We start from the raw sequence: 23,324 nt of genomic DNA, 5'->3' as shown, positions 1-23,324 counted from the left end.
TGTGTTTGTGGTGATGCAGGTGTAAACAAACCTATTGGGCGGCCAGTCCTATAAAAGTATAGCACGTACAATTATGTACAGTACATAATGCTTGATGATAATAAACTATGTTATTAGTATTATGTATTCACTGTACTTTTTTTTATCATTATTTTAGTGTGTAGTCTTCTTATTAAAAAAAACTTGGCTGTAAAACTACGTTGTATTACACTGGCAGGGGCTTCATACACCCGTGTTTATCTAATCTCTTGATTACATCATTTTCTCTTGCTCTTGACTTCATCTCACATTGTTTTGTACAGTCATGTGTTGTGCAGACTTGTAGCCTAGGAGCAATAGGTTATACAATATTGCCTAGGTGTGTAGTAGGCTATACCATCCAGGTTTGTGTAAGTGCACTCTATGATGTTCGCACATCTGCGAAATCATCTAACGATGCATTTCTCAGAACATAGTGCCCTTGTTAAGCGGTGCAAGACTGTATATAAAAACAAGCTGTACAGTTTCTTAGGTTGTTTGACAAACAGAGAAAGGATGGCGTGGTGACAACAGTGAAGGAAAAATTAATTATAGTGGTTGCCCACTTTAGTGGACATCAGAGTCAGTTACCTAGAAATTTGTTAAGTTGAATGCTGATGGGCTCGGGGCCTGCTTTTGTACTGAGTGTATCCGGAGATCCCTGATGGGGCGGGAGAGGGGGTCCTGGGGGAAGTTCTTGAAGCTCTTCCTCCCTTAGCAACTGGGGAGGAAAATGAAACGCTGGGCTGTCTTGAAAACCTGCTCCAAATCTATCCATGTTTAGGATGGGGAGTTCCTGTTCAGATTTTCTGCAACTCCGTGAAATCAGATAGTGTAATAGGCATGATGTCATTCGCATTACACAGCCTTAGCGCCAAAAAATACTCATTATGGTGGACGGTATTTGGAAGTGCTTTGTAGCTGATTTCTCTCCCCCTCTCCTTTCCCTTCTCTCCCTCTGTTCTTTCTCTCTCCCCTCTCTTTGCCTGTCTCTTTCTTTTCTTTCACTTTTAGCTTAAGGAAAGACTTCAACCGCTTGTCTGAAAGCAATTTGGAAAAAGGGAATGCGAATACTTTAAAAAAAAAAAATCTTGGAGTTCTCCCCACGGGCCTTCTGCAGGGGTGTGGAGTCACACTAAATGCTGCAGTAGGAACTTCGGCTCAGCCTGGGATGTGCTAACTTCGCACCAGATGGGGAAACTTGGGAACTGGATAGCTTAACATTAATACGCTAATGTTACATACACAATCTAAAAAGGTCAAGTATTTTTTTGCACTGATGCCTCTGGCTTCCCCCCTCCCACATCCACTTAGTGAAAGAATCAAATTTATCCCCTGTCATACTGTTACTAATTCAGATTTTAATTTCTCGATTACCTGGATTTAGGGCTCAGTGGAGGCAGTTTTTATTTAAAAGGCATTTTTCTTAAAGAGAGGTTTAATTTTAGAAGAGTTTCAGATTTACTGACAAATTGTGAAGGTAGTATAGAGAGTTCCCATACACCCCGCGCCCAGGTTCCTCTATTATTAATAATGTACATTCGGAAGGTGCACTTGCCACAACCAATGAAGCAATGACGATACATTATCACTAACTCAGTGCCATCGTTTTTCACACTCCGTAGTGTTTACCTACTGTCCCTTTCCTGTCTCAGGATCCCACCAGGACCCTACATTATATTGAGTTGTCATGTCTCCTTAGGCTCCTTGGGGTTGTGGCAGTTTCTCAGACGCTCCTTGTTTGGGGTGAGCTTAAGAGCATGGGGAGTACTTGTCAGGTGTTGTGTGGAATTTCCTTCCATTTGGGATTGTCTGGTGTTTCTCTTGTGGTTAGACGTGGGTTATGGGGTTTTGGTAAAGTGCCACATTTCATCCCATCCCATCAATGACATCCTTACACAGGGCATGCGCACATACTATCAACACGACTTAGGACTGGTGATGTGAACCTCGATCATGTGGCTGAGCAAGAGTGTATCAGGTTTCTCCGTAAAGTTACTCCTTCCCCCTTTTCCGTGCCGTGGGGAAGGAAGTCATTACGCATAGCCCACCTCCCGGAGAGGGGCAATGGGCACACACGTTACTTGGTATTCTTCTGCTTGGGAGATTCGTCCCTCCCCCACTTATTCATCCACTCCGTTATTTATGTAGATTAGTACAGACTCACGGATATTTATTTTAGACTTCAGCTTATAATCCATTATTTTGTTTTTTAAACTCTTCCAGTTGGAACTCCTTCAGTCAGCTCCTATGTCTCTTTGGGACATATCGCATCATTGCGTTTCTGTTTGCTTGCCCTTTCTTATTCACTCTGGCACTGTAAGATGCTACAGTTTCATTATATATATTATTTGCTCCACTCCTAGAATTAGCCATTTTCTCAAGGAGCCCTAGGTCTTTTACTGAGGGAATGGTATTTAGACACTGGGGTGTCATTGCTTCTAGGTCCTCTTAGCTGACAGACAAGGGAATAGATATATGTATACTAACCCATATATATATATATATATATATATATATATATATATATATATATAATCTACAAGTATGTCTATATATATATCCATATGTATCTATAACAAACCAAACGTGAGTTCATACTGATGTTTTCAATTCCAATGCAGATCTTTCTCCCGTACTTGTAGTAAAACTCCCATTCTAAGAATAAAAAATGGGCTCCCACCATCCACCATTCACTTACACGTACAGTGGTTTCAGAATGGCTAACTGGTACTACCCACCAGCCCTCAGCTTTTCCAGATGAGGTTCCGTGCTTATGTGAAGTTCCTTTTGCCTTTCATCTTAGAGTCTCCACTCACTCCCAGAGTTACTTAGGTCAGCGCTTTTTCCCTCACTCCTTAGAGTGAGGTCATTTCATAATTTAATACAGTTGATTCTCAGGTTGCGGTCTTCATTCCATCTTGGGATCTCTCGACTCCCTAAATGCTTTTTAAAAAATGTTTCATAAATTCAGTTTCACTATGCTGTAACGTTCCATGGGTTTTGACAAATGCTTCTACCCTTGCAGCATCATACAGAATAGTTTCATGTCCTAAAAAGTCCCCCGTGCAAAGGAAGGCATTTTTAAGAGCTTGAAAGTGCTGCTAGGTGGAAGAAATGGGAATAAATATTGGAAAACCGTTTCCTATGGGAAAAGTCAAGGGCTGGCGGGGCCTTGTCATTTGCTGCTTTAGGCGAAGGCAGGACCTGAGGGCCAGAGAATGTGTTTGGGTTACAGTGAAGTGACAGAGGAAATTCCCCTGAAAGCCCCGATTTACCATGTTTTAAAATCTCTGATTTAGATCTGAGGTGGGAGGCGGGTGGTGGACCCACTGTCTCAGGCACCTCCTCTTCACTTACCAAGCCCTACGATGGCCTGAACTCACCATCTGGCTTAACATCTTTCCGTCAGTCCTGCCAACCAGTTGCTTCTGAAAGCAGTTCTGCTTTTCATTCCAACTGATGTTTCAGAACTGGTCTGCTGTCAGGCTGTCCCTGCTGATGCTCTAGTTGGGTTGCAGCTGCGGATGGAAACTCATTTCTGAGAGCAGGCAAATTTAATTTCAGAAGAAGTGAGAGAACGGGACAGGTGAGCTTTATGAAACCCTTTTGTGTAGCGAATATTAATCAGGTTATTTTTTTTAAAAAAGCCTTAAATGTATTAGGATTCTGTTCACAGGATTGTGGGAATGATAGTTAACACATTGTGGATGGATCACGAGAATTCTCGTGTTTTCTGTTCTAAGGCTTGTGGCCAATCACGAGAATTCTTTAAAAAGATACTAGCTGTAAGAACATGGAATAAATAACTTCAAAATGCAATGGGTATTTAATTTTAAAGTGTGCCTTTAACATTTATGCAAAACGTTTTTTGTACTCGTTCAATAGAAACTTATCTGGCCACTGGGTAAAGTTAGCAATAAAACTACTGGTCCGCAATGTGTTAAGACCCCCAAATCCAAACCTAGTTTAACCCGCCGGCAACTTATTAAGTCACTTACCTCCGGGTGCCTGTTCACTACAGTGGGGATAATGGTGCTGTACTTTTCCTCACTCAGAAGGTGGTTGTGAAGATAAATGGGGCCAAAAAATGTGAAACTGCTCAGGTGAATATAGTGCACTCCCTTCTTTCTCTTTTGCTGGGACTTCCTCCCATTCTCTAAACTTGGCTTTGGTGCTCAGACTCTGCTCTTTGAACTGTACCCTCTGCCCTGGGGTCAAGTGCCTTGTAGTTTAGTTGTCCTTGTGTGGATGGCTCCTACAACGCTGCCCGGCCCTTTGTTTTAAGTTTCAGGCCCCATCTATCTTTTGGCCAAACATTTCCACCTGAATGTCTCCCTACAAAATCAGTCTGTTTAAAAATTAGAATCATCTCAAACCAACTGACCTTCTAGATCCTCTTACTTTTTCCAGAATAACTCTTCCAGGCTTTCAGATGCTGGAGCCCTTTGATTTTCCTCATCCCTCACCCCCAGCCCCCAGGTCATCCGGAGCTCCTTTTGGAATGTTTCCCTCCCATCTCCTCCACTGCTGATCTGCAGCATTGGAATAAGTTCTTTAAAAAAAAAAATATTTTTATTAGTTTCAGAGAGGAAGGGAGAAGGAGAGAGATATAGAAACATCAATGATGAGAGAGAATGATGATCGGCTGCCTCCTGCACACACCCTACTGGGGGTCGAGCCCGCCACCTGGGCATGTACCCCCCACCGGAATCAAACCCAGGACCCTTCAGTCCCCAAGCCGACGCTTTATCCACTGAGCCAAACCAGCCAGGGCTGGAATAGATTCTTAACTGTGCCCACTACTCTCAGTCTAGTCTACGCCCCCCCCCCCCCACCCACACACACACACAGTTTATCTTCCAACCTATCCTTTACTGTTTTTAGAATAATTTTTAACTTAAATTTAAATTCTTAACTTGGCATTCAAAGCCCACCTTGCATATCTAGCTTTAGCTTCCAACCCAATATATATAAACTACATAGAGTTTAAGCTACATGTTCCTTCCTGCTTCTGTGCCATTCTCTCTCTCTCTCTCTCTCTCTCTCTCTCTCTCTCTCTCTCTCTCTCTCTCTCGTCAGGATAAATTTTAGAGGTAGGATTAAACTTACAGAGAAAGGTATAGCGCTATGGATCGACTTTAGCTTAGCATGAAGAAGACCTTTCCAACAGAACTGTTGACGATGGAAGGGGTATCATGGAGGAAGCCCACCTGTTTCCTCCCGGTTCCCAAGCCTAGGGTCCCATTCAAGTCCTCACCTTCCTCCACCACTGCAGTGTGTGGCTTCTCTTTTGTGAGGTTGTTTTCTTCCATACCCATGACACTGCCCTTGGATGCATCCTCCCATCTCTCAGTTGCATATCTAGTTCTTTCATCCCCCTCCTAAATGAACTTCCTGTCTTTTTTCTCCCTTTCCTGTATTCTTTCTTGAAAAAGTTCAGGCTCTTAGTGATCACCTTTTGAGAAAGATTCCCGAATAAGAACCCCAGCCCTGTCTTCGTAGTTTGTCTTTTTCCCCCCAACTTTTTGACAGATGTTTCTATTTGGGTACCTTTGTGTCCAAATTTGAGCTCATTTCCTTCCTTCTGAAACATGTTCCTTCCCTCCCCGAGTTCCCTGGTTGATAATGGCCACAGAGGTTGGCAGACTTTTCCTGTAAAGGGCCAGACAGTAAGTATTTTTGGCTCTGTGGGCCATAAGGTCTCCGTCACAACTACTCATCTCTGCCTTTCTGGCACAAAAGCAGCTGTAGGTAATATGTAAACAAAAATAGGAATGGCTGTTTCAGTAAACGTTTACTCACCAAAACAGGCAGTGGGCTGAAATGGGCCCCTGGGCCCTAGTTTGCTGACCCATGCATGATCTAGGTTGCCCAGGCTCCAGATTCAATTCCTTTTACCTTTCTAGAATTTGTATTTGATTTTTAATTTCCACTGATTCCACCCTTATGAAAACTCATATTGCTAGACCATAGCTTTCCCCCATTCATTGGTCTAGTAGACAAACTGTCCTTTGACAGTTACTCTCCATCAGTTTACAGAATCAAAACCCTCTAGTGCAGTGGTTCTCAACCTTTCTAATGCCGTAACCCTTTAATACAGTTCCTCATGTTGTGGTGACCCCCAACCATAAAATTATTTTCGTTGCTACTTCATAACTCTAACTTTGCTACTGTCAAGACCATCAGAAAACACAGATATTTACTTTACGATTCATTAACAGTAGCAAGGTTAGAGTTATGAAGTAGCAACGAAAATAATTTCATGGTTGGGGGTCACCACCACATGAGGAACTGTATTAAAGGGTCGCGGCATTAGAAAGGTTGAGAACCACTGCTCTAGTGAGTCCCCTTTGCCTGCATTATGTAGTTAAAATTCTCTAGGTGCAGCTCCTTCCATAGTTTTGCCTCCAACCTTCTCTCACTCCTCTGTGTGGACACTCCTCCATCTGCACTGGTCTGGTTTGTGTTCTGCTATTGGTTCTATCTCTGCTCACCATGTGCTCCTGACTCACAATGGCCTCCCCTTCTGCTTACTGACTTGCCTTTGGGCCTCACTGGGGTTTCATTCCCATGTGAAGCTCTGCCCCAGCCCAGTGATTACTCCTTCTCTTGTTCTGAATAGTGCTTTCGATGTTGTCACTTACCTGTTTAGTTGAGACTGCATTGGACTGCAATTTATGTCTTCATGGTGTTCTTACTTTTCCATCTCAACTTGACAGAGCTGTTCAGGGCAGCCCAGTAGATGCTCAGCTAATGTGGGTAACAGACACACATTGAACTCTACATGTTTCTTCCAGATCTGTTTGTCCCCTTGGAGTGTCCGTCTCAGTGAATGGCCCCAGGGATCATTAGCTTTGGAGTCTCTCTCTGATCCCCTTTCTTTCATGTTCCACTCTACCTCTGATTGCAAAGTCCAGCTGCTGCTCCCTCCATTGTCTTTTCCTGCCTGCCTCCTCCTCCCCATCCCCTCTGCTGCTGGCTTAGCTCAGGTCACCTCCATCCTTCACTGAGACCATTGAAATAGCCTTCGAACGTGTGTCCCTACCACCAGCTTCTGTCCCTCAGAACCCCAACATCCTATCTGTAGGGATCTGACATGTTGGCATGATCTATCTGTAACTTCTCAGATTGAAACCCTTCAATGGCTCCCCATTGCCCTGGGGTAAGGTCTAGCCTCCCAGTGTGCCATGAGACCATTATTGATCTGATACCCTGTACTCTCCAGGCCCATTTCTGGCCTACATCCAACCATATGCAACCCCTAATAGGTTCTGTGCATTTGAACGTATTTCCTCTTTGTCTCCCTTTCCCTGCCCGCCCTGGGAAACTGCCACCTGCATCTCTAAGCAGGGCACGAATGTCCTTTCTTCTGCAGAACTTTCAGTTTTCCTTCCCCACTGAAGACCAAAAGGTGTGAAAGTGCTACTGTAAGATAACCAGTGGGAGAGACACTTGGGTTTGATGTATTTTTTAAATTTTATTAAATTTATTGGGATGACATTGGATAATAAAATTACATAGGTGGAAAGTGTACAATTCTATAGTACATTGTGTGCTCACACCCAAAAGATGGAAGTTCAAGTCTCCTTCCATCGCCATATATTTGACCCCCGTTAGTCTTTTCTACCTCCCCTAGATGTATTTTCTAATTCCCTCCAAGTTCTAAAGTTAACCTAGAGCCTGAGCAATGACTAAGTAGACAAGTCTATAAAACATCTTGAATGCTTAAGTATACGAAATATGTAGTTTAGACGTATTCCTTGTTTTGATTTTGCTAGAGCTTTGCCTTCTCCTTCCATTACAGTAAATAATAAAAATCAGCAAGGTAGAATAATTCTAGGTTTACTTATATATCCCCCCTTTTAAAATTTTTATTAGCATTTATTTTAATCTTATTTATGCCTAGGGCATATGTTTGTTTGTTTTTCTTCAGTTTCTTCTGAGATATTTTTTTCTTCTGTGCAACCTCCTCTTCTGGTTCAGGAACAATTTGTACTTTTTAGGTAGTATCATCTCCATGTAGCTGGGAGGGCTCATGTGTGGGTTAATCTGCCCATGAGCTCTGTAAGTTCTGTGCCACACCTTGGGAGCTTTGTTCATCTGGATGTGCTCAGTGACCAGAGAATCTTTCTAAAGCCTTAACTTCAGCACTACTCTGCATTTTTAAGCATGTGCAGCAAAATTCAACATTCTTTTTGGGCCACCAACCCTGTGTCCAGCCCCACTGTTTAGCCTGGGCTCACCTACCAACTCTGCCATTGTAATGACGGAATGGCACACATTGCTTCTGCAAAGTGACATCTTTCAGGTACTTGGTGGTTTTTCAGATATGCTTACCCTTGATGGCGTGGGCATTTTCACGTGTGTTCCTAAAGTGAACATGAAGATGTAGCCTCTTGACTTGCATGATTTGTGGGATCAAGTCAATAGCAAACCATTTTCAGAGGTTATCTTGGGCCACTTGGTGGAAGAGGAAGCTATGTCTTTGTTTGTTTGTTTGAGCTGACATCTTCAGTTTAAAAGGTTAGTATGAGGGCAGAGTCAGAGGGAATAATTATTTCATTGTAAATATTTGATATGTACCTGTGTTTACCCTAGAAAAGTAACTTTGCATCCGTGGCAAAACTTACTAGACCCTCCATCTCCTAGTAATTCTCCTTTCTTATGGGAATTTCCCCTGAGAGGAGCTCTCACCAGACAACCCACAGAGGCTGTGAAGAAGGAAGGGGGCTGTGAGGCTGCTGAGCAGGAGGGTGACCATGAAGTACATTCCTTACCTCCAGCCATGGTCAAAGGGCCACCTGCCCATATTGTTTAAACCTCATCCTAGCCAGGGCAGACTCTGCTTTCTGGAAGGATCTGCTAAGCAGGAAAGAGAAGGCACGAGATCATGCAGACAGTGGCCTTTGAAAGTGCTCTTTAATATGGGGATATGCAGTGTGGAATGGAATTGCCGTTACTGTGCTTCCTCTCTCACCTCCGAGTCTGCCTGCATGAGGTCCTTGAGGACACCTTAGTAGAGGAAAAGGAAGTGCTGGAGGTAGAGGAGGGGAAATTGTAGTGGAGTGTTTTGAAGAGCCTAAGGTATCCTTCAATTAATCTACATTTTCATTGGTGTTAAAGATTGAGAGACATAGCAGTTTAACACACAGTAGAACATTTCTATCTTTAGTCCTCTCCTTGGCAGAGAAAAGATATTTTAGTCCTCAGAGATATCCACTTCTGACTATTCCTGATTTTTTATGTTGGGCAGAGAAACATTGAAATTTTATTTATTTAACTAGAGGCCCGATTCAGGAAAATTCGTGCAAGAATGGGCCTTCCTTCCCCTGGCTTCCGGCACCGCCTTCGCTCTGGCCCGGAGCTGCCTTTCTGCCTTCCCACGCTGCCCAGAGGCCCAGAGCGGCTGGGGTGGTGAGGAATGCCCCCTGCCACTTGGCGCCGGCATATGCAAATTAACCCGCCATCTTTGTTGGGTTAATTTTCATACTCCTGATTGGCTGGTGGTCGTCACGAAGGTATGGTCAATTTGCATCTTACTCTTTTATTAGTGCAGATTAATTAATTTATTTTAGAAGAGAGAAAAAAAAGTTCAATCAGATTATGGTTTAGCTACTGAATATTTATGCCTTGTGTTGTATGTAGATTAACGTCAGTTTTGCTTATTTCTGAGGAAAGAAAACTGTCTTGTTCAATTCACATTTTTTCCATGGATGATAATTAATTAACAATTCCTGATATCTCACATAAAACATAATTTCATTGATGTATTTTTACAAATAAGAATTTTGAAGCAGTTAATTCCTTACAAATATGATGTGGTTTACTTGTTCTGACACTTTTATTCCTTCTGTGCATTTAGAAAAATAAGTTGTAATATTTGGATCATTAAGTCTATGAATGATGATGGCTTGGATATAAAATATGATAGGTATCAAGCTCTTTAAAAGTTGATAAGAAAAAATTAAAGATTTCATAATGTATGTATATTAAATAGTATTGCATTTATTTTATTTATATAAATTTTAATTAAAATGTCTTATTTTTAAAGTATTAGTTTAGGCCTTTAAAAAGTAAATATTTTTTCTGAACAATGACTTTAAATTATTGTGGGGGTTTTTCAAATCTTTATGTTGAAAGTATTATAAATGCCCCCCTTGCCCCCCACTTTGACTCCTTCTAGCCCACCCCTGCCCCAGGCCTTCACCACCCTATTTATTGTTTGTGTCCATGGATTATGCATATATGCATACAAGTCCTTTGGTTGATCTGTTCTCACCCACCACCCACCCCCACCTTCCCTCTGAGATTCAACAGTCTTTTCCAAGCTTCTATGGGAAACTTAATTTTACTGTAAAAGAGTTGTACTTTTGCTAATATATATATATATTTTTATTATTGATTTCAGAGAGAGGAAAGGAATGGAGGAGAGAGAAACATCAATGATGAGAGAGAATCATTGATTGGCTGCCTCCAGCACGCCCCCTACTGGGGATCGAGCCCACAACCCAGGCATGTGCCCTAGTCAGGAATCAAACAAACTATGACCTCCTGGTTCATAAGTCGACGCTCAATCACTGAGCCACGCCAGCTGGGCAATGATACACCTTTTTAATGCTAGAAAATAGGTGTAGTGGGCTCTGGGTTGAAATAATTCTAAATTTAAATTTATAGTGGTTTTGTGGGTATGTTGAGCTAGGATGGGGAAGAGTTGTGAGCATTTGAGAGAAAGACTCTTTAGTAGTCTTCAAATGTCTTTCCTGGCTGTGTGGAGTTCAGAAACTGTTTCTGAGTTGGAGTTATAGAGTTTAGATAGAAAAATTAGTTGCCCTGGCCGGTTTGGCTCGGTGGATAGAGCGTCGGCCTGCAGACTGAAGGGTCCCAGGTTCGATTCTGGTTAAGGGCACATGCCCGGGTGGCGGGCTCGATCCCCAGTGGGGGGCATGCAGGAGGCAGCCGATCAACAATTCTCTCTCATCATTGATGTTTCTATCTCTCTCTCTCTCTCTCTCTCTTCCTTCCTCTCTGAAATCAATAAAAATAAATAAAAAATAAAAAAGAAAAATTAGTTAAAGGCTTAGTCCTCCTTCATTTTCCAGGTGTAGGAGCCAGATGACCTGCCACCTGAGCTGTGGTCACGGCCTCTTTCCCCGCCTTTCTCTCTCACCACACATTGGGTCCAGATTTAGCAAAATGAGAATTTAATCCCTAAAACAATGAGAGTGTTTTCCTTCACTTTAAACCTCAGTCAGATTTGATTAGCCTCACTTTTTTTGTTCAGTTTCTGCCTGATCATCTTTTTCGGATAGGTTTTAATTTGTGGTACTTCTTAGTGCGCTTTTAACACATAAAACTTCGGAGGTTGTAGAGATGAAAAAAAGTTAGCAGGGATGTAGGGTTTGCATCACTTACCCCTTTTCCTTTAAATTCCTTCCCAACAGCTAGGGGGCATGGCATGTGTCTGCAGCACATGACACTGACTTGGGTCCCACAGGCAGATGACTCACGGGGGGTACGAGCTGCCGCTGGGTTTCACCAGCCCCAGGACACACTTGCCATGATCGGCAGCTCCTGTCTCTCGCCCCTATTGAGAGCTGTCAGGTGGCACTGTCAGCCTGGTGCCACTCCGACTGGCCTTGGCCCTGAGGAGGCGGGGCTGGAACACAAGGGCTGGTATTTGGCAGGGAGCACCCTCAGGTGCTGATGGCATGTGTCTTGTCCGAGTTCCCAGGGGAGAGGGGTGATGTGCCAGAAGCCAGGCAGGCTGGCTTCGGGTGGAGCAGAAGGCGGCGGGGCAAACCCGCAGGCACGTGCCGTCACAGCAGCCTGTAAGGGCTTTCCCTGAGTCTGGGTCTTGGCGTGGCCTTCACTGCCGGGTGGCCTCGGTCAATTCCATCACCGCCCTGAGCCTCCATCTTCCTGTCTGTGTGATGGTGGCGGGGAGACTTACCTTGCAGGTGGTGAAGGTGAGAAGTAGTGCAAGTCAGGCAGCGTTCCTGCATGTTGATGAGCTCAAGACATAGTAGCTGTCGTTCCTGTTATTAAAGGACCCAGGCCCGTGCTTCCTTGTTGATTATGGGTATAACTTATAAGAATGTTTTCCCTCTAGGAATTTGAACTCTCATTTTTAAGCCTGGTGGTTTCAGCTGGAAGAGAATTGTGAAATGCTTCATCATGTTTTAGGTTCTTTTGTGATTTCACCCTAGAGCAAGGCTTAGAAATGCTGTCGAGTCCAGCCAGCTCACCATCACAGATATCTGGCTCAAAGCCCATGGAGTCTAGGTGAAATGTTAACCTTTGCCCAAATAAAGGATTGTGGGTTTTGTGTTTTTTGTTTTTTTCCTCAATATGCTAAATTCCCCTGCTTACCTCGGGCTGAAATGAATATTAAGTATCCAGAAGTTTCCTGTCTGTGATCAATTCTAACGCCTTTTGCGAAGGGAAATTAAATTGATCAAATGAGGGTTTCCATTGAGTCCCATGTACAGGCTTTTATCCAAGCCTGTTTAGAATCATGCAACATCAGAGCCAGAAAGGTTTTTAGACAACCCTCTCATTTCATGGACAGAGAGACGGAGTCAGGGATATGAGTGTTTTGCCCAACTTCTGCAAACTAATGCCAAGGGAAAGCCAACACTGGCTAAGGGGGTGAGGTGGGGAGGAAGGGGTTGGTGGATACCTGCTGGGCAGGTCAAACATAGCATGTGATTCCTAGGCAGTGGGGCTGTGTTGTCCATATGCTCCTGGTATGCCTTGGGCCATCTTGCCGCGCTTTATTTTATACAGTGCTGTCACATAATATTTATTATGTGAGAAAATACTGTCATTCCTATTTTATAGGTGATGCAGTTGAGGAGGTCAAATGACCTTCCAGTTCAACTCATTAGACCAAATCAACAGGCGTTTGTTGAGTGTTTACTTGGTTCAAAGACCTCTGCTAGGGCCTTTGGGGAATATAAAATTGTGAGATCTCGTTGGATTGGAGCTTATTGCAGGTGATGAGATGTATGAAATTTTATGACGATATGAAATTTTATCCAATTGTTCAAGGGCATAGATAAGTGGTGAGATAATAATTGAGACAGAGATTTTGAGACTGGAGGGGTCAATGTGCATGTTAAGATCTTCCTGGCAAAAGTTCCTTCCTTCAGCTCCCGTGGCTGCATCGTCTTCGCCAGGTGCAGCTGATACCCGTCCCACCTGCAGCCCCAGGGAGCTGCCCTGGGAATCCTGAGCACTTGGCAGTGATCCCAACCCTAGGAGTAATTCAATAAACGTTTGAATGAATGAACAGGTGAAGCGAAGAGAGAACGTTTTTCCAAGCAGAGACCACGGCATGAGCAAAGGTTTGGCTGTGAGATAGTGAGGAGACGGGCCCGACTAGACAAGCAGGTTTATGGAATGGACATTTGAAAATGAGGTTTGCATAATTAGTGGGGAGGCAGCCAGAGGGGTGTCCGGGTGGCCCAGAGAGCCAGGTGGAGTAGTGAGTTTATCCTAAAGGCACTGGGAAGCCACTGAAGGCCTGGTAGGAAAAGTTGTGAGAGGGGCACTTGGGAAAGGGTATTTGGGCAGTGAGGTGCAGGCCCTTTTTGTTTGTTTGCTTTATACCACAAAAGTTTTACATTTTAATGTAGTCAAATTTGTCAAATTTTTGTCATTTGAAATTTTGATGTCATATCTAAAAAGCCATCATTGCCTAACCCAAGGTCAGGAAAATTTGCCCCTGTGCTTTCTTCTAAGAGTTGTATACTTTTATCTTTTCTACTTAGATCTGTGATCCATTTTGAGTTCATGTTTACATATGGTATGAGGTAGGAGCCTGCCTTCATTCTTTTGCATGTGGAAGTCCCGTTGTCCTAGCACCATTTGTTAGAGTTTTCCTCCTCCATGTAATTGTCTTGGTACTCACATGCCCCTTTTGTATCCCTTCCTACCACTTGTCTTTTATTTTTAAAATCCTCACTCAAAGATATTATTTACATTGATTTTTAGAGAGACTGAAATGGAGGGAGGAGATTCGGGAGAGAGAGAAACATTGATGTGAGAGAGACACATCAACTGGTTGCCTCCGGCATGTGCCTCAACCTGGGCTGGGATTGAACCTTCAACGGAGTTTCAGGCCCTTGACCGGAATGGATGTTCTAGCTGGGGAGAAGCTATCTCCTGCAACCGTAGAGGACAGAACTGGGGTCAATGAGTGAAAACTATTAGTGGCTGCACTTCTGCTGTAAGAGAAATATCTTTCTGTGACATAAAGGAATGAAGGGCGCCATTTGTGGGGTAGTGAGTTGGCTGTCACGGGGGGTATCCACGCAGCCACTATGAATAGATGCCAATAGCCCATCAGCACTGTGTAGATGAAACAGATAACCTCTAAGGCCACATTTTTCACATTGTTTCTCTGTGACAGTAATGAATACATTTTCACATTGAAACCCAGTTAACCCTTATACTTACATACAAAACTGCAAACGGTTTGACATAGTATTTCATTACTTCATTATCATTATTATTTTACTACTCGATGGGTTCCTATTTTCTGTTCCATTTTATTCTACTTAAAAATTCCTGTTGTGTGTAACCCACTCCATTGTTTTCATGTCCCACTGGTGAGTCTCAACCTGCAGTTTGTAGAACGCTGTTCTAAGGTCAGAGATCATAGATGGACGAGGCTTGAAGATGGCATTTGAGTCTGGCTCTCCTCCACGATGGTGGCAGGGGTCAAAATGTGGACACCAAAAACACACACAACCAACCAAACAGCAACAACAATAAAAGAAGAATGTGGACGCAAGCCTGTTCTACCTGTGAAAGGTCCCGGCTCTAAGTGGCGGAATGCCCTGCTGCCTGTCAGCGCAGCCCTGACGGTCGGGGTGGGGCGGCCTTCCTTGCCAGCCCTGACAGCGTGTTGGAGGGAGTCTGTGGGCTGGCCATGGGCTGGGGAATCACAGACCCGGGGTCCTGGCAGTCTGGCAGTCTGTCCGTCCTGGGGGCTGGCAGCAGCTCCTTCTGTGCCTGCAGCAGTTTATCTTGTGAGGTCAAATGTGTGTAGCCCTGCCAGGCCTTTAATATTGAAGACGAGGGAGTGGCTTTGAAGAATAACATATTTTTGCCTTGAAACAAGTCAAGGCAGAGAGTGAGACAATTAGAGCCTGACATCCTGTTTAGTCATCTCTCCAGGGAGCTCTATTTTCAGAACTGCATGAGGTATGAAGGTAGTTAAGGGGGCATAGTTAAGTTAGTAGATGTAATGCAAATAGTCATTTTCAACATGGGGGTGACTTAAGGGGTGGTAACCACATTGATGCAGACTTTATGCAGAGACAGGGAGTGCCGGGGTTCTTTTCCCAGCCTTACAAAGGGTTCAGCATTCTGGAGAAAGGGGCTGCGCGTAGATGATTAAGGAGTCCAAGGACGAAATATATTTTCTGTTCCATTTTATTCTACTTAAGGCATTCTACTTAAAAATTCATATTTTTTGAAAGGCATTGGGGGTCAGAGGAGCTTCAGCTAAAGGGAACTGAAGACTCTTCCTTGACCAAGGACCCGTGCTTTTATTCACATGATTTATCCTAAGCCAGTGGTCGGCAAACTCATTAGTCAACAGAGCCAAATAGCAACAGTACAACGATTGAAATTTCTTTTGAGAGCCAAATTTTTTAAACTTAAACTTCTTCTAATGCCACTTCTTCAAAATAGACTCTCCCAGGCCGTGGTATTTTGTGGAAGATCCACACTCAAGGGGCCAAAGAGCCGCATGTGGCTCACGAGCCATGGTTTGCCGACCACTGTCCTAAGGCAAGGTGGAGATAATACACTTCAAAGGGTACGGTATCAAAGGGTAGAATACAGAAGCATTGTCAGTTTGGGGAGTAGCCTACAGCTGTTCAGGTGTTTGGCCAACAGGAGGCAATAAAATGCCCTGAGCTGTCTGGCAGTGACCAATCCCATTCAGGTTTGGGGGAAGTGCCGTTTAGCCGTTTCCAGCAGGTAAACTACATATGTGGCTCAACCCTGTTGAGCTGCCCAAGTCCCATCAACCTTTTTGAAGGAACTCTTGTAATTGTTACATGCTGGAATTGGTTCTCGGCAAGGGAGGGTTTATACAAATAGGCTGCTGAATAGGTCAGGTTTTCTGAATCAGTACAAAATAGGCATCTTATATTTTGCAAAGTATGTGGTCAGGATGTGGTGTGTAAAAGTGTGTGGTGGTGAGCTAGGGTAAGGGCAATGCTTTCCCCTAGTCTTCGTCACCTATGGGTGCAGTGAATAGTACTGCTAATGCTCTTTGAGATAACCTGACAGCGGCCATGTCAGAAATGCTGAATAATGACATCACGGACTTTCAGATGACAATGGTGAAGCTTGGGTGGTGAAGGACCTTGCCCAGAGCCAGCTATGGCTGTCGGGCTGGAGTCTGCTGATCTAGTTCAGGGCTCTTTCCACCATACCATGTGATCAGCCGCTTATTTAAGTTCATATTCTACCAGAAATGGCCATCCATATCTACTCTCAGCTTCTCAACACCTCTCTCTCCCTCTCTTAGATGAAAGGCCAAGAGCAGAAGTGGGCTCAACCTGACAGACTTTTATTTAAAGACTATTGTAAATTCATGTATTTGGGTGCAAAAATCTTGGATCTTACAATCCAAGGCTTAGAGGTGTTGATGGGTAGTTAGTTGAAGGTTAGCACTGGCACGAAGAGGGCAGAGGCTGCCTACCTGGCTAGTGTGGTCAGAGCAGGTGTGGAGGGCACTGCCCCATCCCGAGGCCATGCAGTGTGAAGGTCTTTGGGAAGCTGGAGCGCGTTCAGAGGATGCTGCCTCTTTTGCAGAATGTGTGTCTTGATATCTCAGCTCATAGACAAGAACCTTAAGGCACGTTGATACTCCTGTGAACAGCAGCGAATGCAAAGCTCCTGAGCTGCCTTCCATGGTGCTTCCTGGAGATTGCCTACACTCAGGTGGAAGCAGTATAGACAGAGATAGCACCCCTCTCCTTATGCGTTTTACTTCCTAAAAATTAAAGGTTAGCAGTTGGCCAGGTCACATTTATTCATTACCTTTATGCTGCCATTTTTTCTCTATTCCCTATACTTACCATGTAGTTGAATAAAATGCTGCTCTTATAATGGCGTGCAAAAGATAAGGACATCTCAGCCACAATGACCAATTTTATGGGAGCCTTTTAATATCATGAAGAGCCCAAATGGAAGATACTAAAATCCAAGAGCAGAGAAACATCTAAAGTACTGTTACTTTTAGATTCGCTTTTCAACCATGATGGTTTCTTGTGTTTTTACTTGGTTCTTGCCCCTCTACTATTGAATGAAAGACTTAGGTCTGATTTATGGCCGTGCTCTGCACATTTAGTCCTCCCACTAAGACTATTTGAGGCCCATAAAATGTATTTTAAAATCAGAATATAATGTACTTTTTTTTCTCTCTCTTTCTAGTTGGATCTGGAGCCAGAAGGAAAAGTGTTCGTAGTAATAACCCTAACAGGGAGTTTCACTGAAGGTAAGAACGAGTTTTGGATGGTTTCTGGTATATGTTTATCTTGGTTCATACTCAGTAGGAATTTCTATCATGGAAATTATAAAAAGAGCATTTTGTAAAAGACACTTAAAAAAATTCACTGTTTCAAGTTAAGCTGGCAGGTATTTTGTTGTCCAATGGTCTATTGGTTTGAGTTGCCTGGTTAAATATATTTGCTGAGTCTGGCAATCACCTGTTTTATATAACATGCTGAGTTTTGTTTTTATTTCTCTTCATCTTAGCTGAATTATTTTTGTCTGTTTTAGTTTATGAATATTTTAAAATTGTTCTTTAGAGTTTTGTTTTGGGTCAACTATTCATTTTGTCCCTGAATGTGTTAAAAATTTAGGCATTGTGTTCTTTTCCTTATAATCTTACACCTCATTCTGTCCTTGAAGTGATTCTGTTTCTCTTCCCTTGGTACCACCCCCAGCTCTCCCTCCCACGTTTTTTTTTTTTTTAATTGAGGCAAAAGTTATATAGAGTTGACCCTGAACAACATGGGTGTAAAGGGTGCCGACACCCCATCTTCACCCCCCACAGTCAAAATATGTGTATAACTTTTGTCTCTATTGTACAATTCAATGAACAGATCAGAAGTGAAGAGTTTGAATTTTGATAAATGCCACAACCGTGTAACCTGCACCAACCCCAATAAGCACACGAAAACGTGTTTAACATCAGGGAAATGCAAATTAAAACCAGAAGGTATTATTTTATACTCACCAGAATGTCTAAAATTAAATAGATTGACCATACCTAGTGTTGGTGAGAATATGGAATAATTGGACCTCTCCTACGTTGCTGGTGGGAGTGAGTATTAGAACACAACCACTTTGGAAATCCATTTGAGAGTTTTTTATATAATTAGATACATATGTACTCTATTACCCAACAATTCCACTAATAGATATTTGCCGTAGAGAGATGAAAATGTCTGTCCACAATAATTGATGTACAAGAATGTTTGTAGAAGCATTATTCATAATACCCAAACCAGGGAAAACTCAAATGCCCATCAAGAGGAGAGGAGATAAACAAATTGTTTTACATTTATATAATGGAAGGAATACTCAGCAATATAAAGAAATAGGATACTGCTATTCAAAATGACTTGAATGGGTCTCATAGAAATCATGCTGAGGGAAAGTATCAGGCACACAAGGGAATGTGCTATATAGTTCCATTTACATGAACTTCCAGAATAGACAAAACTTATCTATTGATGAAAAAACAAAACATTTTGTTTATTGCTCTGGCAGCAGGGGATTGACTGGGAAAGGTCACAAGGGAACTTTCAGAGTGATGGAAATTTCATTTTGAAGTTGTTTATTACCATTCTATAGAAATGAAAAATTTTTTTGTATCTTGATTTTGTATTCAGTGACCTTGATAAATTCATCTGTTAGTTCCAGGTTTTTTGTATTATTTTTTGTAGATAAATTAGGATTTTCTCTGCCAGCAATCATGTTGTCTATAAAGAAAGACAGTTTTCTTTCTCTTTTCTAATACTTGTGGCTTTTATTTTCCTTTTTGTTTCTTATTGTGCTTGAAGGCCTCCAGGACAGATCTCCTGGTCTCATAACCAACCTTGGGAGGAAGGAATTTAGTCTCTTCCCATTAAGTATGGTGTCAGCTCTATGCATCTTGTAGATGTCCTTTATCACAATTGGGGAAATTCCTTTCTGGCCCTAGTTTTCTTTTTAATTAATCTACTTAAATTTTGGCAAATGCTTTTTCTGTATCTATTGAGATGATCACGTTGTTTTTTTCCTTTATTCTTTATGTTCTAGCAGACAGCTGAATTACTATTACTTTAAAATTGTGAAGGCTTTTAGGATTTTTATTCTTAACTAGTGACCCGGTGCATGAAATTCGTGCACTTTAAAAGGGGATTAATTAGAGGAAATAATTTAATATTGCTATTTGCCCTTTCTCTATAATAGAAGTGTCAGAGATGAAAGAAAATTAGTAAAATGTACATGAAAACCTTCCTCCTGTCAGAGTCTGGGGCTCACCACGGGATCCAGAGCCAAGTCCCCGCCCACCCACATGCACCTCAAAATCACGTGAGACCCAGACCCAGCTGGACCCCCCACATTGGGCTAGATCCAGACCAGGCCAGTCCCACCCTTGTCAAGCCCTGCCGGGCAGGGAGCGTAGCCTCAGGTCCCCTGGCCCGGCGCCAGGATGTGGGGCATGGCCTGAGGTCCTCCAGCCCAGACTAGGGCATGGGGTGTGCCTTGAGGTCCTCCGTCAAGCCCCACCAGGTGGGGGACATGGCCTGAGATCCCCTGTCAAGCCCTTCTGGGTGGGGGGCATGGCCTGAGGTCCCCCGTCAAGCCCCGCCAGGCAGGGGTGGGGGGAGCAGGGGGCTCAGCCTCAGGTCCCCCATCAATCCCTGCTGGGTGGGGGGCACGGCCTGAGGTCCCCTGTCAAGCCCCGCCAGGTGGGGGGCGTGGCCTGAGGTCCCCCGGCCTGGCGCTGGGGTGGGGGGAGCAGCCGGAGGTCCCCTAGCCCAGCACCAGGACGGGAAGCGCACCTTGAGGTCCCCTGTCAAGCCCTGCTGGGTGAGGGGTGCGGCCTGAGGTTGCCTGTCAAGCCCTGCCAGGTGGGGGGTGCAGCCTGAGGTCCCCTGTCAAGCCCTGCCAGGTGGGGGTGCAGCCTGAGGTCCCCTGTCAAGCCCCACGGGATGGGGGAGGGTGTAGCCTCAGGTCCCTGCTGATTGCTCGTTAAAGCTCCTTATGGGAACTTGGCCTCAGCTGGGGGTGCAGCCATCTTTGTGATGGAGTGATGGTCGATTAGCATATTCCCTCTTTATTAGATAGGATTTTTTTCTAAGTTCTTTGGCAGATGCTATAGTCCTGGGATGGTCTTGATTCCTAAGGTAGAGCCAGTTTGGGGTTTCAGTGGAAAGGTGGGGTTTCAATGGGAAACGGCTAAAATCTGAACTCGTTTTGTTCAGGGTTCTAGCTCTTGCTATTTCCTGGACCTCTCTGAGCCGCCCTTGCACATGCACAGTTCAGGAGGACCACAGATTTGAGGAGTTACTGGGTTTGGGAATTCTTTTCTCTGTGGGCCCATCCTTTCAGAATTTCTCTGCTCATTTTCCAGTTAGCGTGGCAGTCCTGAATCGCGTCATTTCACACTTCAAGCCAATGAAGAGGTAGCTTTCTGTTTGAAGTCTGTTCATCCTACCCCGTGAAGCCTGGAGTAGTCTTGGGAAATGGCCTATCAATGCGGATTTTTAAATTAAATTTATTGGGGTAACATTGGTGAATAACATTATATAAGTTTCAGATGTACAACTTTATAAGACAACATCGGGATACTCTATTGTGTCTCACCACCTGAAGGCTAGTCTCCTTCTGTCACTATGGATTTGACCTCCTTTTGCCCTCTTTGTCCACCATTATGTTATCTGTATGCATGAGTTTTTTGTTTTGTTCATTTTTTTGCTTTTGTTTTATATTCCACATATGAGTGAAAGTATACAGTTCTTGTCTTTTTCCATATCACTCTACTTAGTATCACACTCTCAAGATTCAGATCTTGCCCCATTAAATCCCCTTCAAGTGTCAAATTCTAATTTCTGCTTTTGTGGTTGCTCTCCAGAATTTTCAACTAATTGTTTAAAAATATTTTTCTAGAGATTTTAATTTTGTTGTTGTTGTTGCTGTTGTTGGAGGGTAGTTCATTATAAGCTACTCCGTTACTAAAATCCTTGTGAAGATTTTTAAACATGTGACTCCATGGTTTGTCTGTTTGGTGTTGACATTTTGCTACTGGTGACAATTCATCTTCTTTGAGAAATGGTTTTCTCTCCTCTCAGCCAACCGTTCTTATTCATGAACGTGAATTGTTTTAATGGTAACATTTTTCTATGTGTTGTCCCATTTGTTGCACACAGCCTCATTGCTCTAATAATGAAATTAGCAGAAACCTAGGATACTTGGACATGAAAAACTATCCAGATTACAGTTTGTTTTTGTGTGTGTTTTTTTTTTGGGGGGGGGGCGGTCTGCCGCCTGCTCAGAGGTCTTTTTGTTTTGTTTGGTGTTTTGTGCATAACAGGATTTGCGAGAAAAATAGTCTGCTCACTGCTCAGTTGAATAAAATGTAATGTAGTATGACAGAGCACTATTGATAGAACATTCTCCCAGCATTTGGAACATGGGCACAGTCATTCTATAGGCAAACCCAGAGTGAGGAGTGAGACAAGAGTGAGGAGAGGTGAGCTCCTAGGTGTGCTGATGTATCTTTCTGCATTCAGTTACAAGGGATCGACAGAGGAAACCCATGCATGGTAGACCCAGTCTGGTTGTGCTGTTGTCATTACATGATTTCTTTTTTTTAGAGCTATACCAGCTCTCGAGGACTAAGTTTTATTTAGGTTCTCTCTTCCCTTTTTTTTTTTTTTTTTTACCCTCACCCGAGGATATTTTTTCCCAATGATTTTTAGAGAGTGGAAGGGATGGGGAGAGAGAGAAACATTGATGTGAGACACATTAATTGGTTGCCTCTCACACACTCCCCGAGCAGGGCAGGATAGAACCTGCAATCCAAGATCATGCCCTTGACTGGGAATCAAACCCACAACCCCTCAGTGCATGGACCAATGCTCTAACCATTTAGCACACCGGCCAAGGCTAGGTTTTCTTCCTTAATTGTACACTAGAAACATCAGAACACTGGCAGTGGAATCCTCCTGGATGTTCTCATTGTATGAGTTGATTATAGTTTTAGTGATAGAAAGAAAGGAATGTCAGATCTTATTAGGGATGAGTTTTTACCAGGTCATTGAAATTGTATTTCTTTCAGAGGTGACCCTGGACATAATAGTGAGGCAGGCTGAGTTCATCTTTCGTAATCCCCCCTCCTGTTTATGTCCATTTTTCCTGCTCTCTGCCTTTAACTGTCTCTTACTTCAGTAAGATGCTTCAGTGTTCTCTCTCCAGGAACAGTGATGAATAAGGAAGGTAGTGAATTCATGGACCAACTCATACTAAAGCGATAGTGGTTGATATCTTAGTCCTCTCCCCTTTTAGGTGTGTTGCGGGTTTTAAAAGATGCTAAAAGAGCTGTTTTATCCACAAGACATAGATTTTTAATGTTGAAATTTCAGGTGCTATAGCGTCTCTGTGTGGGATATATTTTAGAACCTCAGATCTGTTCTCTCTGTGGGAGCTATCTCTCATCAGTTTGGCTACTAGGCTATAGTTCACTGTGAGCTTGCACGTTGCTGCTGCCTTAGAGCACAGCTTTCTCTTCAAATACAGACGACATGATGGCTGCCTCTGTGTGTGTGAGAGGAGGGGGGATGGAGTCCCTCCATCATGCCAGCCGCAGCTGTCGCAGCAGCCGCGGCCTGGCGCTGTGAGAATGTCCCTGGCTTGGTTTCCCTCTGTCAGCCACTCTAGATTACCCCCCGCTATAAACTGACAGGTTGGCTGACAGAACACGTGGAGCCCTCGTTCCCATTTTGGATGCTGAAGGGCTTTACATGAAGAGCACTAGAGGTCAGGCCTGCCTGGTACGTCAGGGGCTACAAAAGGGACATTGGCCTGGGATCCCAGAGGGATTGTCAGAGCTCAAGAAACGTTGGTTGAGCCTCAGGATGCATCTAATCTCTCCCAGGATTGTTTCAAAGGTCAGGTGATATAATGTGTAAGAAAATCCTTTGTAAATTGTAGAGTGCACTATGAAGGTACACTCTCCCTACCCCTGTCTGGGACCCCATGTGTATTCAACATGTTTGTTTCAT

The 23,324-nt window shown here is 43.5% G+C and overlaps 1 protein-coding gene across 1 annotated transcript in view; it reads left to right on the top strand.

The window, feature by feature from the left end:
* PRKCH (protein kinase C eta) overlaps positions 1-23,324 on the top strand; it is a 221,949-nt gene that overhangs the window by 53,523 nt on the left and 145,102 nt on the right. Inside the window, exon 2 of the mRNA XM_008138975.3 lies at positions 17,479-17,542. Coding sequence (XP_008137197.1) covers positions 17,479-17,542 — 64 coding nt within the window. The remainder of the gene's footprint in view (positions 1-17,478; positions 17,543-23,324) is intronic.

The sequence above is a fragment of the Eptesicus fuscus genome, chromosome 5 (assembly GCF_027574615.1).
Source record: "Eptesicus fuscus isolate TK198812 chromosome 5, DD_ASM_mEF_20220401, whole genome shotgun sequence".
In the NCBI taxonomy this organism is placed as follows: Eukaryota; Metazoa; Chordata; class Mammalia; order Chiroptera; family Vespertilionidae; genus Eptesicus; species Eptesicus fuscus.
Note: the sequence above shows the minus strand (reverse complement) of the source record. Positions and strands in the feature narration are given on the sequence as shown.